We start from the raw sequence: 18,220 nt of genomic DNA, 5'->3' as shown, positions 1-18,220 counted from the left end.
GCGCACTGCTGATAACCTCGGAATTTTCAGTATTTTTACTAATACTTTAAGCAGAACTCCGGCGCACTGCTTATAACCTCGGAATTTTCAGTATTTTTACTAATACTTTAAGCAGAACTCCGGCGCACTGCTGATAACCTCGGAATTTTCAGTATTTTTACTAATACTTTAAGCAGAACTCCGGCGCACTGCTGATAACCTCGGAATTTTCAGTATTTTTACTAATACTTTAAGCAGAACTCTGGCGCACTGCTGATAACCTCGGAATTTTCAGTATTTTTACTAATACTTTAAGCAGAACTCCGGCGCACTGCTGATAACCTCGGAATTTTCAGTATTTTTACTAATACTTTAAGCAGAACTCCGGCGCACTGCTGATAACCTCGGAATTTTCAGTATTTTTACTAATACTTTAAGCAGAACTCCGGCGCACTGCTGATAACCTCGGAATTTTCAGTATTTTCACTAATACTTTAAGCAGAACTCCGGCGCACTGCTGTTACCTGTTTGCCTAGGTTTTCAGGGTTTTACTTCACGCAATGACCCCCAGTCATTGGTCACACCTTTGTTTTAAATCCAGATTCAACTCACCACTTTGTCCTCTCCTCTCTCTCTCAGAGTTCCGTCAGCCGTCAGACTCCAGCGGGCGGGCCGAAATCCAGTCCCGGAAAGGGTCTGTGTGTCTTCCTGTTGAAAACAGCCGTGCGCACGGTCTTTTCCTGGAGTCTACCGACCCGCTGGAATCATCAGGCGTAGTTGGAATCCGGCTCTCGAAGGACCAAATTAATGTCAGGTTTAAACAACCTAACAATATTTATAACAACACAAAAAGGAGAGAGAGAGACAAAATGTTAGTTATTTTACTCGTACGAGGAGAACGATCAGAAACATGTTCAGTTACAAGTCCCCAATCATTCTGAACAGCATCTGTCCGCCTCCTCTTTTTATTGTCTTTCGGGGGTCCCTAGTTTACATAAAACATTGTTCTCTAAAGGATGGGGGAAAACAACAGCTGCATCGTAAACAGGTCATAAACAGCTTTATACATTAACAACACATTTCCCACAGTCTCCTCCAACTTGTAGGGTCAGCCGTGCCTTCATCTTTATGACCTCCTCAACTGGGCTGCTTCCTTCTCTGCTAATTCAGCTCCTATTTATGACCTTTGCCTGCAGACAAACTCACACATCCTTTACTCACACATACATCATGAAAGGTTATATAATCAAATAGTCAAGTTAAAGAATAGGAGAAAATATAAGATAAATCTATATTCAATTATTCCAACAGGATGTTTAATAGTTTTTGTTGCAGGGGCCACTGGAGACTTCTTTATTTACAAAACAAAAACTGTGAGTGTCCTAAAAACATGTTATACAGTGTCATCTTTAAAAAAAATGTCCAACCTAAACCAAATTCAGCTGCAACAAGTAAGTACGTACATGTCATCCATCACAGGAAAGAACAGCAGGAACAGTAAATGGAAAAGTAAATTATTAATAATTAAGGCATTTCAAGAAAACTTCAATTGATTTAATCTATCTAATTTTAATTGGCAGGAAACTAAAGCTTAATAGCAAGCTCACAGTACAGAGCATCACATATTTAATATAAAACCAACACTTGATTTATTTCTTGATTTTATAGGAAAAGCATTATGAAATTTAGAAACTTAGAGTACATCTTTCTAGGTTGTATCTTAGAATAACAGATACTGTATTTTTCTACAAAATGAGTTACTATACTTCATCAACTTTATTTAAATGTTTTACATGATTAGAATTAACCACATTTTAAAATGTTTTTTTTTTCCAACAATAAACATGTTGGTCTTTAAAAACTGCAGGGAAAAAAAAGTGTCTGTTTTTTCAGATCAAGCAAATACTTTCAGAAAGTAATTTCTGAAAGGTAGAGATACAATCAGCACCTTTCTGCATTTTAAGGGTGAGTTGGAACTCTTGCTATGTCAGCATTTATTACACATTATAAAGTTAACCTTCATTATAATCAGTTTTTACTTTGTCCTTATTCTGCAGATGACCAGACAACAAGAAATATGAAACTACATAATCAGAGGAAAGGAAAGATCACAACGTTATGTCTGTTTTATTGAATTCCTTTTGCTTAAATCTACAAATTTTTCTCTTGTGTGTTCACTTATAACAAGTGAACACACAAAGATTTTGTGGCAATTTATTTAACAGTAATTTGAGAGGAAAGAGGGTAAAAAGAGAAGGGGAAGATGTGCCTCAAATGGCCCGAGACCCAGATTCTAACCCAGGGTAACCGTGTTGTGGACAATAGCCTCTGCACATGGTGCAGCTCTAGATTTAGAAGAAATGTACTCTTTTTTTATTATGATATCAGTTCATATTAACAAGACAAACATAATTTACATGCAATCAATAAATAATGACACAATAATTATTCACCTCACTGGAGTAAAACTAGAGCATAATAATTCTTCAGTATATCTTAAATATTTCAATAACAACACTTATTTATTTAATATTAAATGCCTTATTATAATAGTGCCTAAGATGTGTTATGACTGTTTATTATGAAACATTGAGTACATTGTTGGAAACAGCTGTACAAAATACTTAAACTTCAACAAAAAATATGGAAGCCTCATATTAAATGGTCTCATGGAAAAAATATGAATGAATGAATGAATGAATGGTTAAATAGACACTAGGCAAGAATAACATTGTTTTCATCTCACAGATCAGGCAATAATTTTGTCTAATGTTATGGTTATTGTACAACTTGTCTGTGAAAGGAGACCCACCTATTTTGTTCTCAAAAGCTGCAAATTATTTCCCTCTTGTGGTTAAAATATGTCTGTGCATCAGATTTGCAAAAACTCTAGTATAGCATTCCATACAAAGAAACATTCAGTCAAAGCAGCCAGTTATGAGAGTGAGGGATAAAAACAATCCTAGAAATAATTATAGAAAATGGTTTGAGACAGGAAACAATTATGTAACTTTTTATTGAAAAATTGAATTTTTCAAAAGGAATTACATTCATATAAAAAATGTTAGACTCAATTATAATAGTCAAATCAGCTTCACAAATAAGACAAAATGATCCAGTGATTAAATATGTTTTACTTTTTTTTTTAAAAGCCCTGTTTGAGTGCATCTTTGGTTTGGCCCCTTTCAGGAGGTAGCCTCAGTTTAACTCCAGGATTCAGCATGAAATTGTTAAAAAAAAAAAAAAGGTAAATAATGAAGAAGAACCTGGGATTTAGTGCATGTAAATCCTGCACTGAGTTTCAATCTCAGTGGTTCAGCACAACCATTTCAAGGGCTGATATGGAAGCAAAGTAGACATGTATTTCGGAGTAGAGCTGTTCAATGTTATCAAATTAACCAGTGGTGATATTATTGTTAAACATTACAGTGATTCCTTTCTTTATCATTTATGCTTCTAGCTCTGTTTAGCATGTCCAGCACTGTGATTTGCATATATATATATATATATATATATATATATATATATATATATATATATATATATATATAAAATAGTGTGCAGGTTGTTTGTTTGACTCTTGGCAAATGTCATGAAGTAACGAAACCAGTTAATATTTATTGCATGTTTTCTGTTCCAAAGTTCAAACACACAGATCTTATAGGCCTTTTAAGTCTTTTGCCATTTACCAACTATCACTGTTGAATATTCCAAATAAATCCAATCTTATTAACTCAAAAATATCTTTTCTTTTTGGTTTGGGTTTATTTAGAGTTTTTATTCATTTATTTTGTTTTTCTCTAAAGTGTTACGACCCATGGCCTTTAGAAGTTTTGCAGTCTGTTTGTTTTTTTTGCAGATTCAGATTTGGGAGCACACTCAGCTGATTCGCTACCCGGTGGCTGCAGAGAGGAAACTCCATTGGACCAAGGAGGAGTTGACCAAGCCAATCAGTGGATGATGAGGCCCACCTGCACCCTATAAAAGGCTCCTGGAGTCATTCTTCCAGTGGGGCAGCATTTGGAAGATGCTTTGTGCAGCTGATCCCCACTTTGCTTTGTGTAAAGACTTTTGAAGGTTGTTTTGGTAGCTTTGTAGTATTTTGTACTGATGACCCACCTTGGACTGCTTAGCAGTTTGGTTTTGGACTTGGTTTGTTTCTAATAGTTCAACTTAGCAGCCTGTGTTTGGGGAGTGTTACATCCCTTTTTTTAAAGTCCCTTTGTCTTGGAGTGTTTTGAGTTTGGTTTAGTTTAACTTTTTTTTTTTTTCCTGTTTTGATTTGATCTTTTAATTGCTGAGGCTGGATTTGTCCTCTTCTAGTTTGTTTATGTTAGCCCAAGTTTGATATTAATTTGCTGTTTTGTATGTGGAACCCTTTTCTTTGTAATAAATCATTTTAAACTCCACCCCTTTTCATTTGTTTTTCCTCTGGACACATTTTTATGTTACCACCACCCGATCCCCTAGGCCGGGGGTTGTAACAAAAGCATTAGTAAATTGTTCACTATTCATTAAAACTTTAAATATAATTAAATAAAATAATAAATAAATATTAGCAGCATTTCCAAACCTGTGGCTGTGACTTAAGGCACTCGCTCTGACGTTTCACTCTTTGGCAACAACATGACAGTAACCCAAACCTGATTGGTCAATAAGCTCACTGATGTGACATCGTCCTAAGAGGAATAAAGCAGATCATCTCACTCCACGATTAATCTCATGGGTTCCTGGTTTTCCTCTTTTATCGACCAAAATGAGTAGAAATAAAATAATTTCTCCACAGCTGTTTTAAAAAATGTTTTACTGAGGTCAGAAAAACTTGAGACATTGCATCTCTCCTTGTTAAAGTAAAACAATTTACAGTTAGAACTTCAACGTTTTTTTATAGTATGCAGACCAAATTTCATGTGTCAGGTAATTGCAAGAACAAAGATTGAGAGAATTATGGTTTGATCTTCATTTTACTAATTTATTTTCTTGTTATTCAATACACGTTCTGTAAACCCGGTTTTGGCTTTCAGTTTTTGGAGTATATGCTCCAAAACTTGATTCCATGTGCAGAGAGATAATAATCAACTCTCTTGGTATACCCTTAGGATGCTTAGGAAGAAAGATTATGAGTCATGATACTTAGAACAGAAAAGGCATATTTCTAGCAGTCATTCTGATCTATTTTGTGGTAAATGTAGGTCAATCCTCTTGCTACTGTTGCCTATTTTATCACATGAAAGTATTTTAGTGTAATAGTGACAAATCTATGATTTATGAGTCTAAAGTCCCAAAAAGCTTGAGGAGAAATGGCATAGTTACTTTCAGAAATTATGTTCCATATATCGTAGCACACATTTCTTAAACATAATTGGTCATACTGGATATCTGTTTACGTGAAAAGAAGTAAGTGTATTATTAAAGTACACGTGATCATTTAAAAACTGTTTGTTTAGTTTGATTGGTTTAACCTGCTGACTGTAAGGCCATGGGAAAATCAACACAAAGTAGTGTTAATGATTGATAAATGAATGTGAGAGATATGCCATTTAGCTTCCCCATTATTGTTGTCAAATAGTAAATTTAGGACAACAGTCCTTGAGAGGACAACACATTCGTCGTTCTGTTTTATACTACAAGAACAAAATGAAAACAGCTATCAAATTTTTCATTCTCCTTGGAGCCATCTCGGGTGAGCTTTTACTGCTTGATGCACAACATAGAAACATTTTTACTTGGTGTCAAGAAATTGTTCAGCTCTAAACATATGCAGACATTTACCTTTTTAATTTCTGAGACAAGCTGTTGCAAAGAACCTACTATTTGATGTACAATATATACTTGAGAATAGAACTTATTTACTTATTAGCATGGCTAACTATACATATCTAATCCTTTTTTTCAACATAATCTGAATTCTTTATTGTTTAAAGAAAATATAACCCAGAAAAAGAATTGTGTTTACAGCTCTAGCAGAAGCCATTTTTACATAAAGATGGATCAGTAAGTTTTTGCTAAATACATAAAAAAAAAAACTAATAAAACACAATATTTTTAAAATGTTTCTGTATTTTTGTCACATTTTCACTACTTCCATTGATTCTGCCTATAAAGTGCAAATTATGAAGAAAAGTTTGCAACACAAATAATCAAAAAACTGTCGCCCACAGGATTTTCTGAAGGAGCTGGTGTGTTGCCAAATGATTTTCTGACTGAATCAACTGAAGGTACGATGACTTTTAGATCAAATCCAATTCTAGCACATTTTGGTTTTTTTTTACTTGAGTGTTGATGCACATATCTGGAATCTGAAATCTAATAGCAAATCAGTTCATTTTAGTATTACAACCCTCAAAACATCAGTTTTAAAAACCTTCTTTTGTTATGTAAGGACTTATCTGACCTCTGTTCACAACCTCATCATCGGTGAAACACTTATATTTTACTGTTGATGCTGGTGTGCCACATCTGGTCTCCTAAATAAGGCTTTATAGTTTGCAGAAGCAAAACACAATGAAATGATTTGCAGTTTTAGTTTTTATTAAATAGAATAATTAGTCCAGTCTAAAATAGAAGTGCTTTCAAAATTCCAGTTGAAGAGATAATACATTTTACTTGTTCTGAATTTGAATTAAAAAATACCTAACACTGATGACAGTACTGTCAATTCAAACTACATTCAAACATAGAACTGATTAACCAATGTAAAAAGAACCGAATATAGCTTCTATGCTGCCTATGTGACTTATTGTCAAAGCTTCCGCTGCTACCAAAGTTTAAAGTTTAAAACTTTGCACTTTTGTAATAAAGGCTCATAAATTGGAAAGAAGAAATTCAATTACTAATGCATAATGTTTGTCACAGCCTGCAAACCCCAAATTTGTGATGCTAATTGTTATTTAGTTTTACAAATACTGAGAGTTTGACTGCTTTAAAATAAAATAGACTGTTTTAGAGCTATATTTCCCCATACTGTCATGTAACTGATTTCTGAATGATTTGTGACTCCATTGGAACATTTTATCCAGCCTCTTCCCTTTTCTGCTCTCTCTATCTTCCTTCTATCATTTATCTTGCCAAATAAAGATTTAGGAAAGTTTAAAGGTCATCTGGTTAGCTGCTCATGTAAAATAACAAAGTAAAAGGTTAAAACATATTAAACATGTGACATATTTTAAAAATTATAATTTGAAACATAACTATAATAGATCGTAAATAATATTTAGATTCATTCAAAAGTTTCCATATTGAAAATATTTAGATGGAAGTGGTTGTTTTGTTGTTTGATGTCTCCTTGGTATAATTATGGCAAAGAAAGAATATTTGTATATTTTTTCAGAGCCAGTATCCAATGTAACAGTAACACCGCAGAGCTTGGATTTGATTGAGTTCAGCGGTCCTGTCAATCTGTCCTGCTCTTCCTCTGGATCTTCTCTCATCTTCGTCTGGATGAACATCACCTCTGTGGTTACACCTAGTGACATATTTCATATTAATGATGAAGGATCCGTTCTGACTCTAGTCAATGTGTCCCGCAATGAACATGGATCATACAGATGTAATGCGTCTAATCCTTTGGGTTTTGACATCAGTGAGCCAGCAAATGTCTACATTAGCTGTGAGTTAAAAATCAATATGTTCATAATATTTAAGTAAAGTTTCTTGTGACATTACTTTCAGATGTGTTAATTTGTGTACATTGAATGTTTTGAAAATCGTAGTTTTCAGTAGGATGTGATTTAGTGCAATAGCTTAAAAAAAAGCCAAAACAAAGCAGGTACAGGATATGTACAAGAACAGTGAGACTATGGCAAGGTGTTAGAGGCGTTCAAGATGGGGTGGTATTGCTTCAGGGATATACTCTGATCCCCTTTTTGCAGTCAAACAGCAGTTTCATTGGACTATAATGTTTGCAGATTACATTGTGATTAGCAGTGAGGAAGGAGGGCAGGTGGTAGAAAGCCTGGAGAGGGCGATGAATGCTCTAAGAAGAAAAGTGACAGTGAGTAAAAGCCAGGAAGGATGTCTATATTTAAGACCTAGAGACAGAAGAGTAAAGTTGCAAAGAGTAGAGGTATTGAAAGTGGATGATGTGGTCAAACATCCAAATCAACTAGTACATGAGAGAGGTGTTGAAGAGAAAGCAGGCAGGAGAGTAAGGAGTGAAAAGGATGTTTGACCAAATACATGGTTTATGAGTGTAGTAAAGGTGGTTATGCAGAAGGTTGGTGTGACAGAAGAGGATGATAAGAATACGGTGAGATGGAGACCAAGATTCTTCTGCAGTGAAGCCTAAAGAGAGCAGCTGCCACAATGAAAAAAAGAAAAAACTTTGCCCTTTTGTTTTTCCAACTAACTGATGTTACTTTATTTTGGGTTCTTTGTACAGATGGCCCAGAGGACACACAGCTGAAGGTCTCTCCATCAATTAAACAATATGGAGAAGGATTAAATGTCTACCTGCTCTGTTCAGCTGAGTCCAGACCTTCTGCTGTGTTTCGGTGGTTTCTGAACGGAGAAGGGCTGCCTGATACTGAACCAGCGCTCACATTGACAAACATTCAGATGAGTCAGAGCGGAAACTACAGCTGTCATGCCTTTAACAGGAAAACTCAGAAAGAGCAAAAGTCTCAACCTTCAGTTGTCTCTGTACTTGGTAAGTCTTTAAAAAAGCAATTAGTTTAAAAAAGGTTCATGTCTAGATGATGTATGGAGTAAAGTGAAGATGAGCATGCATAAAAATCATTTTTAATGAGCAAATGATAACTGATTGGTTTATTAAGTTAAGAAAAGTCATTGTCAATGTGCAAAATGAACTCCAGAATTTCTGTTCCGGGAGATCAGTTTGTTCTCTGTCAACAAGTAAAATCTATAAATAAATCCATTAAAAAACTGTAATAAACCTAGTCATTAATTCATCAGAATCATCCAAGTTTTAGAGGAGGCAAAACAAATAAATAAAGAACCTTCCACCACAAAAACAATAACCTTCAAACTAAAGGCTCATAGCTGATCCAGATTCAAATTTCAAAATGAGAAAAAGATTTAGGTTTCTTCCCTTCAGTCACTTCTGGGTGAAAATATGTAAGAGTATGTTTTTCCTGTAATTAGTTATACCCATCTTTAAATCAAGCAGTATTAAGTATATTCCACTTTTACCAATAGAAACAAGTGTTTCATATATGCAAAAAGAGAGACATAGTCAATTTTTTCCTCACTGTCTAACATTAAATCAGACTAAACTTTTCCTGCTTTAGGTCAGTTACATTGCAGTGACATTTACCATTGTTTTACTGTTCTGACCCACAGCACGTGTTTCCAATGTTTTGGTGGAATTAGATCCTACAGACTTGGTAGAGCTTAGTAGCTCAGTCAGTCTTCGCTGCTCTGCATCTGGATTTTCTCCTCATTTCTTCTGGATGAACAACAGCGCTGAGGTTACATCCGGTGACAGAGTTCAGTTCACTGATGGACGATCCACTCTGACTATAGTCAATGTGACCCGCGCTGATCTGAAGGTACTGAGGTGTCATGGGTTCAATTATTTCAGTGAAGACTTCAGTGATCCAGTAAATATCTCCTTCTCCTGTAAGTGTTTGTTAACCATGACAACTATACATGCATGTTTAAGGCTTTCAATGACAAGGCTTCAAACTGGGAAATCTTCATATTTTGTTGTTTATAACATAATTTTTAATGTTTTTATTCTTCATCACGTATTTTTTTTTTAAATTACAGATGGGCCAGAAAATGTAAAACTGATCATCAATCCATCTCAAGAGTACTTTAAGGAAGGCTCAGACGTCAGCTTGTTGTGCTCGGCTGACTCCAGCCCTACTGCCGAGTTTCAGTGGTTTCTGAATTCAGAGCTGCTGCCTGATTCTGGACCAGAACTTAAACTAATCAATGTTAAAATAAGTGCAAACTACAGCTGTCGGGCCTTTAACAACAGAACTCTGAATTCTCAATCATCTCAGCCTTCTGTCATCTCTGTAGTGGGTGAGTGTTAAGAAGAGGTCTGGTCCAATTATGGGCTTATATAAGAGCTATGGAAACAACAGATAATAAGTTCTATTTCTAAAAAACTGTTAAATGTTTATTGAATACATCTATTAAATCAAGTATTTAATTTGCTGACTTTCAACTCTGACTTTCAACTCACTGTTTTCTAATAGTTATGTAATATTAAAATGTACAGTTCTAACTTAATGAGATAAAAAGAGCTGATAAAGCCACTCAGAAAATGCTGCTTAAAATATTTCATTTTTTGAGAAACTCATACTTTTCACACTTTAATTTAATTAATGAAATTAAGTTTTCTATTTAAACTAACTATTTTTTTTTTTTTTCTACTGAAGAAACTGGGGTTTTTTGTCTGTTTTTTGTTCCCATGTTGACAATAACTCCAAACTCTGGACATCAGATAATCCACCATGATTACTAGTTCATACTTGTGTACAAATCAGTCTTGTCTGTTGTTAATAGAATTATATAAAATTATAGTTTGACTGTGTTTTAAATCAATAAAATACAAAATATTGCAGAGATGTTTTTTTCTCAATATAAAAATTATTTTACAGGATTGCCTGTTTTTTGTCTTCTGTTTTATATTGGATTATGTAGAGTCTGGAGGTTTCACTGTTGGTGCCACTGTTGGAATTATAATCGCATGTTTAATAGTTGTGGTTGCAGCAGCTGCTGGAGGCTACTTTATTTGTAAAAGCAAGTGAGTATCCTGATGTTATACTCTGCTTATTCCACTGCTTTCCTTGTCAGACAACAGAAAGAAAATAGGAATAAATTAGGTTAGATGACTGATAACAGTTTTTCTTTCCAATATTTAGCAAAGACGTCAAAGCAAAGCCAAATTCCGATGAGTCAAGTAAGTGTTAATACTTTGTCTATAACACAATCACACAAATATCACAAAAAACTGGTAAAAACTGAATAAAAAGTAAATTTTATCACTCACTGTAAGTAGAAGGTTACAGAATCCGCTTGATTTAAACAACTTCAATATCAACTAAAACACACTGAAAGCTCCAAGTTCATTACATCAGCTTTTTATATATTAAAATAAAACATTTGTTGGTTTATGTTATGATATTAAACGATAATAAAAGTGTGAAATGTTAAGCACATATTCCTCCAATATTTATAAATGGTTATGAACTGAAAATAAGTTGAATGAAAATAAGTTGCAAAAGAACAAAAAATAAATCAACTGATAAATGTTGCTCAAACTACTGAAACATAAAAAAGAAAAACATTAAAAACATTCAATTCTAAACATTTTGGCTAAAACCTTGACTCTTTGTGGCTAAAACAGGCTTTTGGGCACCATCTCTAAAACTGCTGTAGTGTATCAGTAAACCAATATTAACCAGAGATTTTAAGAAATATTGCACTGCATTGTTTCAAACTGGTGTATTTAAAAGGTTTTCAGAGTCAATTTTCTTAGGAAATATCTTAAGCATAGTAAGAGTTGGCTTTCTATTAAAATAGTGGACCAAATTGAAATGTTTAGATGGTTTAGTCAAAATTTTCAAAAATAGTTTTTTCCTAACACAAAAATGTTGTAAATGATTTTAAAACTGGTAAAATAAAAGTGTCTGTTTTTTTCCCCTCAGTAGATGACAATGTGTATGAGACAATGTCACAGATTTATGAGCAGAAGCTGTAAAATCAGCTTTCTATTTTAAAGGTGAGTTAACTTTTGTTAAGTGGTCCATATTAATTGATAACATGCATTATAAAGCTTTCTTCTCTACTTTATTCTGCAGATTATCAGAAAAGAAGAAACATGAAACTACATAAGGGAAAAGACTAGATGCTGTTAACTTTGATTTGACAAGTTTTATATTGTATTTTTATTTCTAATGCTTACTAATCTGACTTTTTTCTGCTATTATGTGTTTTGTAAAACCAAAGGCTTCATGAGACTTTATTGTTCTTTAATCATATCAATAAATCAGTAAGAAGGGCAAATATAATTTACGCACCCTAGAAAATTGCTATAATAGAATTATAATATAATTATCACATTGTTGGCGGGTAAACTATTGTGTTTGAAATCTGTAATAATGAAAGCATTTAATAAGTGTTTAACAAGTACATATTTAAAAATACTCTTCTTTTTCATTCATTTCTGTATTAATACTCCCTCAAAGGAAAACTGACTATTTATTATCATGGAGCTACAGTTTTGAAAAGGAGGCTTTGTTCCAGTTGGTCTCAGTAAATATATATAAATAAATATATGAAATAAATAATAAAAAATAAAAAAAAGCTTTTGTGCATATGTATGTATGTATGTACAGTACTGTGCCAAAGTTTTAGGCAGGTGTGAAAAAATACTGTAAACAAAAAATGCTTTCTTCAATATAAATGATGATTGTTTATTTTTATCAATTTTCAAAATGCTAAGTGAGTCAACCCAAACATACAGTCAAAGTCATTAAGAACTACCTTCAGCGTGAAGAAGAACAAGACCTACTGGAAGTGATGGTTTGACCCCCACAGAGCCCTGATCTCAACATCATTGAGTGTGTCTGGGATTACATGAAGAGACCGAAAGATGTGAGAAAGTTTACATGTGGTTAGTTCTCCAAGATGTTTGGAACAACCTACCAGCCGAGTTCCTTTATAAACTGTGTGAAAGTGTACCTAGAAGAAGTGGTGCTGTTTTGAAGGGAAAGGGTGGCTGGTATATCAATTGCAAATGCTTTAAATCATCTCCCTCTAGTGGTTAAAGCGTGAAGCTTAATCTAACATTCCACCTATTTAAATTTTTGAGAGCAGAGTTTGCAAAGATGTTAGTTATGGTTGGTAGGGGAGGATAGAAGTTCGTTTTTTTCACACATAAAAGAAAGTTTTAATGTGTTTTAAGGAACATCTCTTTATTGCAGAATAATCAGGCCCATGTTTGAACAGTTTTAGATTTTAAACCTGAGATCAGATTCTTACAATCTTACAATTTATTGCTCCACTTCAGCCATCTACCAGCTATCAGGTAGAGTTATATGTTCTTCCTTGGAATATACTATGCACAGTACTTGCAGGCCTCCTATTCCCATTGGCTTGACTTTAAATATGCACTAGAAAAGTCAGTCAGGGCACCGGTAATTGATTACTATTCTAGCACTATTGGTGGACCCTGGTGGTGTTTGAGTTATTTATTCATTGCCTCTCCGGATCCTCTAATAATGATGACAGTCTGCAATCTGTAGTGTTGGTTAGAATAACTCTTTAATTGGTTTTATCAATTATTAATTTTGAATAATTCAGTTTTTGTAGCAATTGCACAAATATAGATTGCCACAGTACCCAAGGTTCATGCCAGTCATGTTGTTTAATTTATGGCAGATTATCTAGCACTCACTTAATATACTACTGTAGCAGAGGCTCAGACAACACCAGAAGACAATGAAGCTGAGTAATACACCATGAACTTCAAGGTTCTGTCTTCAATATTATCTGTGCTCCTCTCCTCAGGTAAGGATTTGTTAAAGAGGTTTTCAAAATTCATCAGCACTTTCCTGTGGTTAACAACACCGTATTAATTGTTTCAGCTAGTGTCTGCAATGGAGCCAGGGTCATCAATGTTTACTTACTCCGTGCTGAAAAAAGAATGAGCGTAACATTTCCAACATTTGTAAACCCAACTGCACAACCATTTTTGGCCCTGACCTGGAGCTTCAATAGTCCATAAATGTGATAACTTCAACCAGTGCGGAGGTGACGGGGCACAGATATGAGAACCCGATCTCTCTGGATGGGTCATCAGGACGTTTGGAGCTCAGAAACTTGACAGAGAATAAGTGGAAAGTATGAGTTACTAATCATCCCCTACGGAGCAGCGCTGCTTCAGGGAGCTGCCAAGATGGAGGAGTAGAGTGAGTGAATAAATACGGCACCACTGAGAATGAATGGAGCAGCAAACTTTGTCTATCAGTTTATTTTGTCTGTTAGATTATGTTTAAATAATTGCATCATCACATTGCCTGGGTGTTTCACCAAGGCTTTAACTTATTCCTATATTTCTTGTGTGCAGTTAATTTATCGAAGCTCACCGGAGCCCCACAGAGAACCTAATTGAAGGTAAACCTTCAGTGAATATTACCTGTGATCCTAAGGGCTTTATTTCTGTCAGAAAGAGGATGAAAGATGGGATTTCTTTGCTTTCTGGGGAAGGAATTAGTTTTTATGACAACAACAGAGTGTTGATTTTTCAGCCCTGTAGACAGAACACACACTGGAAACTACGTCTGTAAAGTCAGCATTGATTTTAGATTTTAAACCACCGACTGCAGACTGAGAGTCTTCTGTAAGTAGAATTAATTTAACTTTAACTTTTTAACTTCTGATCAATCAAGCCTTTTCTTCCTCATTTGTATTATTACTTCTAATTGTCTTTTTACCTAACGATGGTTCTTATTATCTTTGTTCAGACGCAACATTTTGTCAAAGGCAATAAATGTTAAATTATTGTACTCATCTAAATCTGTAACTATGTTAATTTAAATCACATATTTGTGTTAAAAAGATATCTTAATATTATCAACATTAAATGTGATATGTAATCTGCATAGATTTGGTTTTTGTGTATGTTTTAGGTATATTTTAGATTACTCGATTCCTGTGCAAAAATGATTGAAATAGCAAAATACCTGCATCTTTAGCAACAATCTGTCAGAATCAGTGGGAATTTGTTTATCCCACCAGAGTTTTTTTTGGAAGCGGGCCGAGACCACCTCAAAAAGTGGTGGGTTTGGGTTCGCTTGGAACAACCTACCAGTTCGCGCAAATTCTGGTTTATTTAAAGTGAACCAAAAGTGGCAGGTGGGAATATACCCTTAGAGTGGGCCAGTACAGTCTAAGTCCAGACCAAATGTCAGTTGGTGCCAAGGCTTGTAAATTGGTGCTTTCCATCCAATCTGACTGAGTTTGAATTATAGTGGAAAAAATATGGTGAAAACGTCTAATCTCTTCATATGCACAGCTGGTAGACAGATACCCCGAAAGACTTGTCCCTGTATTTGCACAAAAGAGTGTTCTAAAATGCATTGATTATGCTGGGTTAAATACAACTGCATTTCTTTCCAGTTCACGATTACGTTTGTGTTGGTCACAATAAATTGCAATAAAGTACACTGATATTTATGGTTGTAATGTGACAAATGTAAAAATGTTCAAGGGGTATGAATTCTTTTGCACTGTTCATATTGATTCAGTAAAGATTTATCAGTGGATCTAGATGTGAGAATAAATACAATTACTATTGTCTTTCAGAATCCAGAGTCATTAAGTTAAGTCAAAGGCAAGCTTGGAACAGGTTATGGTTTCTGTGGTCCCACCTCCAGTCAGACATATTCACAGCACCACAGTTCATTCCTGAAGGCTTGAAGAAATATGGAGATTTTGTCTTTCTGCCAATCATTCTGGGAGTCACATTATTGCATTTCCTTGCATTGTCTTCACAAAATTGTCCTTTAAGCACCAAATTAATCCGAATGCAATATTTTTGTTAGTAAAATTCTTAACAGCTGACATTATTTGATCGCCCTTAAAAATAGCTGTCAACATTTTAGTTTAGCTCTGTCGTGGCAGATCATTTCCTGTCCCACATGCAGAACCAACTGCAAGGCTCAGATCAAGAGTAGTACAGATTTATTTACAAAATATACACAATAGGTAAGAAATGGACTAACAGGAACTTGAGGTCCTGGACAGTACAGCATCAACTGGAAGAGAGAGAGGCAGTCAGTGGAGATGAGATTGTTTGGGCAACTGACTGTTGAAGTGAATTGGCTGAATGTGAGTTGTTTAGCTTACTGTTTTGGAGGCTGGAGGGAGATGTTGGAGGACATGCAAGGATCCAAGTGTTTATGAGCTGATGAGTTCTCTGGGATCTCTGAGAGGAATGGATAGCGAGTTGGAGAGCGGGCAGGCAGGTTAATCAGAGGTGAAGGAGCTGCAATGGACAATCGTGGAGTGAAGGAGGATCTAGAGTACACTGTCACGGAGACATCTGAGGAGGAATCAAGGATTGCACAGAGACCACTGAAGTAACTTTTGTGACATACAGCAAGTGAGCTTCTGTCTCTATAAGATTAATTTCTAATCATAAAATTATTACAACATACTCTTTAATTTTGAGACGTTTCATTCAGCTCGTCTTTGAATGAGTTAATTTAGTTGGTTAGTTACGTAAGGAGGTAGGTATGTATTGTGTATTATATAGATTATTATTTCTACATATAAATATTTTGTTTTTTGATTGTGTTTGGTCCGAATGGCACCAGATTCCAGTGTGTTGATAACCCCCCGCAGCACAGATCTGGTTGAATTCAACAGTTATGTGAGTCTGTCCTGCTCCTCGTCTGGAGCTTCTCTCCTTCTTCTGGATGAACAGCAGCTCTGAGGTCACAGCCAGCGACAGAGCTCAGATCACAGATTGAGGATCCACTCTATATTATTGTCAGTGTAACACGAGATGACCAGGGACCATTCAGGTGCCATTCATTGAAACCCAATCAATAATGGCACCAGTGGTCCACTAACCTCTCCATCAACTGTAAGTTAATAACCTAAATACTAAAAGTGTTATGCTTTTATTGTCTGTGGTTCAACAGAGCAGCAAACTACAATAAAGGTTGGATGATTTTGCTTTTGACTGCTGCAAACAGTTTGCCCCTGATCTAGATGACTTTCTTTTATTATACACCTTGCCTTTGTAGTAAACCATTTTGTGTTTTTCATCTTCTGTATAAATACTTCTGGAGAAGTCCCAGAAAATTTTCATTTAACAGCATCCCCATACAAGGAGTACTATTTGAAAGTGTTAGTTTTATGCAGATTGCCCTTGTTATTGTTGGCTATTGGAATTGTAAGATTTAATCCTTTTGGCTTTATAATGATTTACTATGTCACTATGTATCTGTAAGTTTAAGAATATTGTGGTCAGTGTGACCTGGTATGTTGCATTAATGTATTGGAAAAATAATTATTTTATTTGTTTTCTCACTGTTTGTTTTTGAAGTTATAATTCTTGTAAGAAGACCAACACAGTCAGGGGCTTAGTTTTGTGGTTATTAATTTGAATGTACAGCATATTCCTCATTTTGAGAACAAAAGCTTCTGAAATTTGTGAATGCTCTAAATAGCTGAGTTATGAAGAGTTGTTGAGCTTATAAGGATAATCCTTTTATTCTAACAAATCAGAATAAAATTTTTCTCAGCATTATGCTTGCGTCCTAAAGGCTGCCATTTAAACTACACACACACTGCTCAAACTGAGGAGTCTTAGTTGCAAAATAACCAAAAATCCTCTATAACAGCTGCTCCCAAACCACAATATTTCCAACACTGACTCCTCTGACATCCACTGTGTTACAGATGGACTTGACAGCTCAGCCATTAAATGACCTGCCTCAGTGAACAGTGGAGATTTCACAATGCTCTACTGCTTCACAATGTGTGTTTCTTCAGCAAGGTTCACTTGGCTTTTTAATGGAAAACCAACCAGCAGTCACGATGTATGTATGTCATCCAGTCAAACCGAAGCTCTGACAGCCGGACATAAACCTGCACTGCTCAGATTCTTGCACCTTGAAAGAGTCAAACAGTGAATCACCAGTTAACTGTCACAGGTAAGAAGCAGGAACTGTATCAGGAAAAAGTTTCGAACATCTGAGAAATATCTGGAGCTGTCTTATTTGTTTAGGAAGGTTTAAAAAAAATGTTTATTCATTCAAAACTGTTCTATATCAGATTTCTCAGGCTGTGACTGCTCGAAAGTAATTGGAATAACTACAACCATAACAGCTGGATGTTGTATTAATAATTTAGCTTTGAGCAGAACTCTGGTGTTTCCTGTTTTTAGAAAGAAAGGGTACGCTTAAAAATAAAAATAAAAAACACTTACTGTTAGTTCATGCAAATATTTTATTTAGGCAAATTACTGGCAAAACAACCTTTTGTCCAGGCATGTTTTGTGATATTTATCATTTAATTATTCAATAAAAAAGAATAACTTTAAAAATGTCACCATAGCAATGCAGTCTTCGGAAGCTAGACCATAACCTGCTGTTTTCAAATTCACAGAAACTGAATAAACACCACTAAAACTCTTTGATCTTTGAGCATCAATTAAAGTGCCCATAAAACAAGACCTATTTGCTTTCACATTTTTATGTTTCCTGGAAGAACAAAAAGAACGCAAGAGATAATACTACACCCTTTAATCAAA

The 18,220-nt window shown here is 35.0% G+C and overlaps 2 protein-coding genes across 2 annotated transcripts in view; both read left to right on the top strand.

Moving 5' to 3' along the window:
* Window positions 1-3,940, top strand: part of LOC124866135 — a 34,379-nt gene extending 30,439 nt beyond the window's left edge. The window contains 1 exon segment of the mRNA XM_047361814.1: window positions 3,839-3,940. Within this exon segment, the coding sequence (XP_047217770.1) occupies window positions 3,839-3,940 (102 nt within the window).
* Window positions 3,941-5,557: 1,617 nt separating this feature from the next.
* Window positions 5,558-12,233, top strand: LOC124866274 (carcinoembryonic antigen-related cell adhesion molecule 5-like). The gene is made up of 10 exons (XM_047361985.1): window positions 5,558-5,662; window positions 6,141-6,197; window positions 7,310-7,588; window positions 8,360-8,626; window positions 9,280-9,558; window positions 9,709-9,969; window positions 10,594-10,696; window positions 10,815-10,852; window positions 11,601-11,674; window positions 11,754-12,233. Exons 1-9 carry the CDS (start codon window positions 5,617-5,619, stop codon window positions 11,651-11,653), a joined length of 1,383 nt encoding a protein of 460 aa, XP_047217941.1. The 5' UTR covers window positions 5,558-5,616; the 3' UTR covers window positions 11,654-11,674; window positions 11,754-12,233.
* The last annotated feature ends 5,987 nt before the right edge of the window (window positions 12,234-18,220 follow it).

Source organism: Girardinichthys multiradiatus, chromosome 3 (assembly GCF_021462225.1).
Source record: "Girardinichthys multiradiatus isolate DD_20200921_A chromosome 3, DD_fGirMul_XY1, whole genome shotgun sequence".
Classification (NCBI taxonomy): domain Eukaryota; kingdom Metazoa; phylum Chordata; class Actinopteri; order Cyprinodontiformes; family Goodeidae; genus Girardinichthys; species Girardinichthys multiradiatus.
This window is presented reverse-complemented; position numbering and strand designations above follow the sequence as displayed.